This window comes from Vigna angularis, chromosome 5, assembly GCF_016808095.1.
Source record: "Vigna angularis cultivar LongXiaoDou No.4 chromosome 5, ASM1680809v1, whole genome shotgun sequence".
Lineage (NCBI taxonomy): Eukaryota > Viridiplantae > Streptophyta > Magnoliopsida > Fabales > Fabaceae > Vigna > Vigna angularis.
The window spans coordinates 6,493,316-6,502,625 of NC_068974.1; the positions used below are offsets into that span (position 1 = coordinate 6,493,316).

A 9,310-nucleotide genomic window follows, 5' to 3' on the forward strand; every position below is an offset into this window, starting at 1 on the left:
AAGACTTAGTACCTTCTTGATTGAAAATGATTTCTCTAGAGGAAAGGTTGATTCCACCCTATTTATTAAGAAAGTAGGAAAACATATCTTGATTTTTCAAGTATACGTAGATGATATTATTTTTGGGTCTACAAATAATTCATTATGTGAAGGATTTGCACAAATAATGTAAGGTGAATTTGAGATGTCTATGATGGGTGAGCTTACCTTCTTCTTAGGGCTGCAAATAAAGCAAATAGATGGGGGGACTTTTGTCTCTCAAACTAAATATTGTAGAGAAGTACTTAAGAAGTTTGGTATGGATACTTGTAGAGAAGCCAACACACCTATGGCAACGTCTTGCTATTTAGATAAGGATGAATCTGGTGAAGGGGTAAATGAAACCATGTTTAGAGGAATGATAGGATCCTTACTGTATCTCATTGCTAGTAGACCAGACATTATGCAAAGTGTATGTGTGTGTGCTAGGTACCAAGCTAATCCTAAAGAATCTCATCTAATTGTTGTCAAAAGGATTTTGAAATACCTTAAAGGAACCACTTCTTTTGGACTCTGGTATCCATCTGATGCTTCACTTAGTTTAATAGGTTATTCTGATGCAGACTATGGTGGCTGTAAAATTGATAGGAAAAGTACTAGTGGCACTTGTCATTTTTTGGGTTGTTCTTTAGTGTCTTGGCATTCAAAGAAACAGGCTTGTGTAGCTTTATCTACTACTGAAGCTGAATACATTGCTGCTGGCAATTGTTGTGCCCAAATCTTATGGATGAAACAGCAACTGGAGGATTTTGATATCTTCCTTGATCACATTCCTTTGAAATGTGATAATACTAGTGCTATCAACCTAACTAAGAACCCCATAATGCACTCAAGAACTAAGCACATTGAAATTAGACATCATTTCTTGAGAGATCACATTCAAAAGGGAGATTGCCAAATTGAATACATTGACACGATACATCAATTAGCTGATATCTTTACTAAAGCCCTGCCTAAAGATAGATTCTATGAGCTTAGAAGAGAGTTAGGGGTATTAGACATGTCTTAGACTCCACATTTATGGTTCTTTGCAAATTTTCGAAATATCAACGTTAATAATCGCTTATCATCAGGTCATAATCGATTATTACAAACCTGGGATACATCCTCTACACTAAGATAATCGATTATCTTACCCCATACTCGATTATGAATCTTCAAACTCATCCCTGGAAAATCATGAGCAAATAATCGATTATCTTCATACATAATCGATTATCGCACAATTTCTGGAAAGTGACCAATGAGCAGATAATCGATTATCACTTACGATAATCGATTATCACGCAAACAGTTTCGAAAATAAAGCCGTTGGAGCCTCCCATAACGGCTCCAAACGGCTATAAACGGCTAGTTTTTCCCTTCTTCTTATAAATAGGCCCCTCTAATCGATTATTGGCCATCTCTTTGCTCCCAGAAACTGCTGAAATCAAAATCTTGAGCTTCAAATCTCTCCAATTTTACTCAATCTCTCAAACATCACTCCCTCAACCTTTCTCCATGGCAGATTCAAGGAGACATCACCGCAGAACTGTTGGAGCATCCTCTTCCTCTCAACCCCGTCCGGCAACTATTGATGGATGGATTTCAGATCAAGAGAAACATGCGGACTATGTTACTTCCTGGCAAGAGAGAAGAATCATGGCGGTAAAGTATATTCGCCTTGATTTTTTCAGTTTCTATAGATTTCAATTTCCAGAGCTTTTTAATGATCAAGGACTCTCAAATCTGGTAGAGCAACAAGGTTGCATTTATCCCGATCTCATCAGAGTGTTCTATTTCAACATGAGATATCGAGATGGGATTATTTTCACTAAAGTCAAGGGTGTCCGCATAATCTTAGATGATGATGTGTGGACTAACGTTGCCCAACTACCCATCTGGGATGATGCTGTCAAAGTTCATCTCGGACTCCAAGATTTCGATCGATTATTGACTTTTCAGTCCTTCCTACGTCACCCTGAACAACAGACTAATCGAAGGCAATTGCTTGTTGGAGGTTTCAAGGTTGAAGAAAGGATGATTCACTACTTACTTGTCTGGATCTTATGTCCTAGAGCAACCAATCATGCTCAATGCTCTGAACAGGATCTACTTCTTCTGTATGGGATCCTAAATCACATACACATCGATTGGCCTGCTCTCATTGCTGATACTATGGTAAAAGCTAAGAAATCCCATTCTTATCACCTTCCTTATGCTCTTCTTATTTCTCGAATCTTGGAGTACAAAGGTGTCACTGTTGACGGAGAACTTGTCCAAGCCACTCAAGTTGTTGGCTCGGAAATTGGCGATACTACCTTTCGTCAGATGGGATTCATTACTAGAGGCAGGGTCCTTATTCACAAAGATGATGATCCTCCTGATGTAGATGAAGATGATGACATGGACACTCATATGGCTGACCCAGTACGTGCCGCTGCTCCGTCTGATGCTGGACCATCCAACATACCCTCCTCTTCCTCAATTTCTATGGAAGAACATTTTGCAAGGTTATCTAAACAATTGGAGGATATGAGTCTTGCACAAAAGACTCACTTTGAGGCGATTTATGATTGGCAACGATCTGTTGATGAGCACATGGTTGATCAATTTCTTGATCTTGATGTTCGCCTATCTAACATCGAGAATCATCTCAACATTCAACCTCCCGCGAGATCTCCTAGTCCTGAGTTTTAGATATAGGTTCTCTGTTAGACTGTTTTGTTGTTTACTTGCCATTTCATCTATGTTATAATTCTGCTTGTTATGTGTCTTCTTACAATGTAATCTTTATTTTCATAAATAAAATGATCTCTTGATTATATGCATCCTTTGATTAATTGAGGGGGAGATCATATTTAGGGGGAGCCTTTAACATCTGATTTTTTTGCTTCTGATCAAAAAGGGGGAGAAGAATAATACAAGGGGAGAAGTATAAATTATTACAGATATTGCTAACCTTGTTGTTGTTTGTTAGCTTGTATATTTTGCAGGTAAGCCAAACTTGCTTTTAAAATTAAATTTTTTGATCATCATCAAAAAGGGGGAGATTGTTACCAATAAGGAGTATTGGTAAATCTTGAAGAAATTTGTTTTGATGATGCTACAAGAAGTTTTAGTTGCAGAAGATATTAGAATTAGTTAAAAGCAAATTTGTAGAAATTAAATGTAGTAGGAAATTCTTGTAAAACTTGTAAACTTACATTTTTAACTACAATAATCGATTATGATGATGCAATAATCGATTATCACAAGTCATACTTAAATAAATCGATTATCACTTTATATAATCGATTATCACATTTTCGAAAACCTATAACGGACTTGAATAATCGATTATCACTTACAATAATCGATTATTCATGGCAGTTGGGAGTTGACCTTTGGCATTCAGTGTACTTGGCTATATATTTTGTTTTGGAGAAATAAAAAAAAAAACATCGAACAAAAAGCTTTTGAGAATACAGTGTGATCTGAGGAAGTTCCAAAAGTTTGTTCATTGCATTGCCTGGTCTTGTGAAAAGGAGAAGCTCGCGCTTTGTGGGTCAAAGGTCGGAGCGGTTCTCTTCAAGTTGGCAAAGTTTCTGTTCTTCCGGTTCGTTCGTTCGAAGGAAGGTTTTATCTGTTTTCTGTTTCTTTCACTCTATTGTAAACTTGTGAAACTATTTTTAGTGAAAATGTTAATCACTTTTTATAGTGATTAACAACTGGACGTAGATTCTTTTGAATCGAACCAGGATAAAAATTCTGTGTTGAATTTTCTTGCTCTCTATACTCTTTACTGTTTTATACACATCAACTGTTTGGAAATTTGTCTCTAAGTAAATTAAATTTCTAAAACTGACCATCTTATTAAGAGTTTGACTAAACACGCTTTCCGCTTTATAAGTTATTCCGCTGTGCAAAATTCTATAACGGTACCGATTGTTCCAACAAAGATAAGAACCAAAGCTTCAAAGAGTCCACGAGAAAGAAGCACTTTAGAAATGGAAGAAAGATAGGGCAAAGAAAGAGAAAAAAGAGAAAAAGAAGAGAAAGAAAATAATGCGAGAGAGGAGAAAACAAATAGAGAAAGAGAAGAGAAGAGAAAGAAGAAAAAGATAAAAAAAAAAGAGAGAAAAAGAAGAGAAAGAAAAGAGATAAAAAGAAGAGAGCATCCTGATTTGTCATTAAAAGAAAATACAACTTGACATTTTTTGTTTTGTTGCCTAGGGAAGATTTGGTTTTCAAGAAACCATGGCATCTCCAATGAAAGGAAGACAAGATGATAGAAAATGAAGACACAAGCTTAGAACTCAAAAAACTTGTGTTTAATAATCTATTAGCTTGTTTATCAATTCATTTGGATATTCAAAGTCATTTTTTTAACATGGAAACAAGCTTAGAAATATACGCACATGAGTTAGCTTATTTGACCATCTCTAAGCAACTTACGAATAATCAAAGTTATACTTATAGTTTAATTGTTTACTTGGAAAATATATTTTTTTTTTCATTTTCTTTGAGCATTGTCGTTGTCCTGTGGTGTTCTAATTGTGTTTTTTTGTTGTAAATACAATTTGTTACCTTTATTTCAAATACAAATCACCTATTTATATTTCTCATCCCTTTTGAATTTATTCCAAAATGAAAATTTAGAAAAAGTTACATAATCATTAGAATAACGATCTAAAATCGTCCACATTACTTCTACTTGATGGAGGAAAACAATAAAAACAACCAAAAATACCAAAGTATGTAGCTCTCAATACTTGTAAGAATCTATGAGGAGTAACAATAATAGAAAAAGACAATCACAACAGAACATTTTTAACATGGAAAAACCCTTTCAATGTGAGAAGTAAAAACCCACTGGTACATGCTAGTAAATCAAGCTCCACTAAGATCAAATATAGGCATAAAAAGATCAAATCAAAAAACACAAACAAATATTTATAATAAGTCAATACATCAAAGTAATAATGTTCTCAAATATGAAGAATAAAGAAAGAGAAACCTAAAATAGAGCAATCGTGCGAGACCGATTATTTTAACACAAACATCATATTGATGATCCTAATGGTTAACATGAAGAATTCTATCTCGCAAATTTGTTGTCAAAATTTCAATTCAATCCAATAGTGAATGAAGCGGGAATCACAAGGTAACTCGGTGAATATATTTACAAATTTTCTCTTTTGAAGGTTGTAACTTACACACTTTCTCCTTTTTTTGTGTTTACTTTTTGTTTTACCTAAAAGACCTTCTCCGGTTAGATTACCAGTTAGGTTAAATAGTAAGAAACAATGGACTTAACTAGATCGAACTATTTAGATATATAATTTGATATATATATATATATATATATATATGGGAGTCCAACCCAATATTAATCATCCTCTCCTTCAATTCGTGTAACTTTTCATTTCATCTTGTTTTGTGAATGCTTCGTTTGATAAACTTTTAGTTTTCCTCTTTCTCTATCATCTCCTATGTCCTTAACTCACAATTTTTCGATATTCTATGTAACCATCCATCCATTTATCTTTCTCTGGACTTTATTTCTTTCGATTTCTTTAGCTCGGATGTTTTTTTTTTTCGCTACTCATATCCTTAACAATTATATGAATTATAGTATGTCAAGTATTTTTATATTTATATAATTTTTCTGATAAAACAAGGTAACAAAAGCAACGCAGAGATGGATGAGGGAAGGTTATCAAATTGCTTTTCTATTTCACTTTTTTTTTTCTCTCTTGGAAAGGCAATCTCGGTCTGCATTGTCACAATGTGACACATGCACATGGATTTTATACAACATTTCTTGACTTAAACAAAAATGTAAATTAACGAATTCTAATACTTTTTTGGATCCTGGCGAAGGACATAGAAAAAGAAAAATGTACAAACCACCAAAAGTTTGTCATATTTTATGCCCTTTTCTCATGCAAGCCTGACCCATAATTTGCACCCATGAAGTAAGCATACAGCTCCTCAACCTGCATAACCTCACCACTTTGCCAACACTCATGATCATCAAGCACCACACCTGAACTCCCTCCCTCTTCAAAAGAAGTTGAAAACTCACAGCAAGAACCATTATTATTATTATTATTATTATTATTATTTTTATTGTTATTACCATTATTATAATTGCTATTTTTTCCACCTTTGACGACATCACCAATTAGCAGCATCTCTTGGGCTTTCTTGAGGTCAGCTTTGAGCCTTTCGACATCTTTCTCGAGCTGCTTCTTTTCGGCCATCACATTCTCAAGCTTTGCCTGAAGCACACCATGGTCGACCTCAAGGCTCTGAGTCTTCCAGCGTGCCCTTTTGTTCTGGTACCAAATGGCAACTTGTCTTGGAGGAACACCAAGTTGGTTTGCAAGGTGGAATTTCTGCTCCGGCTCAAGCTTCATGTTGGAAGCAAAGCATTTCTCAAGGATCGTAACCTGCTCCTCGGTTAACCTCTTCTTGTTGTGTTTTGCTCTCTGGTGACCGTGTTCCTGGGTCTTGAAGGAGAAGAAGAGATCCCCCATTTGATTCCGTGAAACTTTGGAACAATGAGATGAATTGGGTTTGGTGAGTAGTGTGTTCTTCGTAAGGGAAAGTAGAGTGCTTGTTGTTTTATAAGGCTTTTTAGCTCGAGACACATCAAGAGCCCCACTGAACTCAGTGACAGAGAGCTTTTAGTCTTTGCAAATACTACGCTATGGCTGGCAAATATGAATTGTCTACATGCATATGTAGGATTAAAACCACTTGTCCCGTTTCTTGTTCCCTTGTTTTTCCCTCCGATAAAAAAAGACATCCCATGATTAATAGTTTTTTTCATTCAACTGTCTTTATGTCACGTTACTTGCCATCTAAAGGAAATATATATATATATAAAATTAGATCTTGATTAATAAGTTTTGTATTAAAATAATATATTCAAATTAAGTACAATTTTCATGTAAATAAAGTTTGCACCATCACTTTACATGTCATCAAATAATATAAAACAATTGTATCTCATTTTAGTTACTAACACCATTAACATTTTACTTTATTTTTGAAAAAAAAATTGAAAAAGGATGAATCTGGTGACAGCAAGGTTACCCTATCCTCAAATAAGAAGCTCCACCACTATATATACATATCATGTGATAATAAAAATAAAAGAACAATGCTAAAGAAATGTTTGTGAAGGGAAAGTAACTCACCAGTCATCCTAAAAGGAAAAAAAACACACTACAATAAAATCATTAAATAACAACAAATTTTAGAGATTAAAATAATTAATTATTATATTAACTAAATTAAATACTATTTTATAAACTACAAATTATTGATATCTAAAATAATTTCTATTATAAATAAAAAATTATAATTAGTTTGTGAATTAGAAGGTAAATTGGTTTCTAAAATTAGTTAACACATGGCTACCAAAAACTTAATGTCTAAATTGGGAAGGTTAAAGACTAATTTAGATTTTAATTCATAAATCAATTATAATTTGTTATTCATAATAGAGACTATTTTAAATATTTATATTTTCTTATTTATAAATTGGTATTTAAATTAATCAATATAATTGATAAATTATATAAAAATTGATTGCTAGTTAATGATTTTATAATAAAAAAAGTAAAAATAGGTGATTTGATCAATCACATAAAAAAATTTAAAGGTTGACCAAATTTTGAGTTAAAGAAAAGCAAAGATAAATACATTAAAAATGTTAGGTAACTATAAATGCTACCAAAGAAAAAATAAATATATAGAAATAATTTGTTTTTTTTCTATATGTACAAATATAAAAAAGAAAGCAAAGAACACAATTATTTTTATATATGTATTTTCCCAAGTTTGAATAGTACTTCGTATTAATTTAAAATTAAAAATTGAAACATATTATCGAATCCTGCTAAGGATCCTAGGTAATCTTTTGAACAGCGTTTACTTAGACATATGGGTGATAAGATTGGATGAGACAAAGCTAGAAATAGTGATTATTAATGATTTATTTCCATTAAGTTGTGATATGGAGGTTGTCTGGTTGAACTTAAACAAAGCTAATCTAACTTTAATTGGAAAGATGGGAATGATTAATGAGATACTGTATATGTTAAGTCAATTATGAGTGGGTGTGTCGTTTGGAAGGTGACAAGATATTCCCCACCGATGCATAAAAGAAATGTGGGTGAGGCCTAAGTTCATGCATCCTTTGATCTCACACTGGTTTACACATAAAGCTAAACTATTTCATACAATGATGAAGTTGCAACCCTTCACTGAATCTGTTGGAAGAAATGGATGGCTCATAGCCTCACTTCCTCTCTTCCTATCCCAAGTGCATGAACTTAGTTCTTGCCTTCATGCAAGTGAACATGCCACGCCAATGCCAGTTGCATTGATAGTGAAAGTGAAAATAATAATAACTACACATTTTACAACAGTATCTTGTCCCAACTATAACTTTCTATTTGTCGGTGTGTGCTCAGTAAGCTTATCCTATTACACTTTAATACCTCAATGTATTCCAACAAAGCTTTCTTCAGTAACACCATAAGAATCCCTTGTTTGAGAATCTTACCAGAAGTTTGCGTCGAAATTTTACATCAACTAAAGATAAAATTAATTTATAATATATAATTGGATGTAAACTTATTTTTTTTACTAGTTTTGTGAAATTGAGTTAGATTTAAAATATTTTTTAATACTTGAAAACTAAATATTTTTAATAATATAAAATAGATTTTGATCTTTGTTGTAAAGAACATACAATGATCACGTAGAAAGAATAGAAACAGATAAAAAAAAAATCAATACTTCTCTTATTAATTATAAGAATATAAAACATTACGAAATAAAATACTTCCAAAATAGAAAAAAAAAATAAAGATACTCTATTTGAGCTTGACAAGCTTGTGAAACTCATAAATTCGGTTTTAGCTCATTAAACTTGACAACTAGAAGAAAAATTCGACAAACAAATGAAAGAAAATAATACCATTTTCTAGATCAAATTAATATGTTTCATTTGATGAATTAAATGTGGGACTTTGAAAGATTTACATTGTAAAGATACTAAATTGTGTGCTACTAGTTAGGTTACATATTTTGTTAGATAATCATAAAAAAATATACTTTAATATATATAAAATTTTTATTCAAATACTTCTTTTTCTTTCTTGAAAAAATATAAAAATTTAGTTTTTATAATTATTTTACATTTTTTATTACCCGAAATCATATTAGTGAGAGAAAGTTTTTTCTTTTCATGTTATTACTTTGATGCAATTAAATTTTAACCTTGTTGACA

The 9,310-nt window shown here is 32.5% G+C and overlaps 1 protein-coding gene across 1 annotated transcript; it reads right to left on the reverse strand.

The window, feature by feature from the left end:
- Positions 1 to 5,704: 5,704 nt before the first annotated feature.
- LOC108340156 (homeobox-leucine zipper protein ATHB-52) lies at positions 5,705 to 6,589 on the reverse strand. The gene is given in 2 exon segments (XM_017577376.2): positions 5,705 to 5,953; positions 5,955 to 6,589. Coding segments are annotated over 2 exon segments (618 nt in total). The 5' UTR covers positions 6,543 to 6,589; the 3' UTR covers positions 5,705 to 5,923.
- Between the last annotated feature and the right edge of the window lie 2,721 nt (positions 6,590 to 9,310).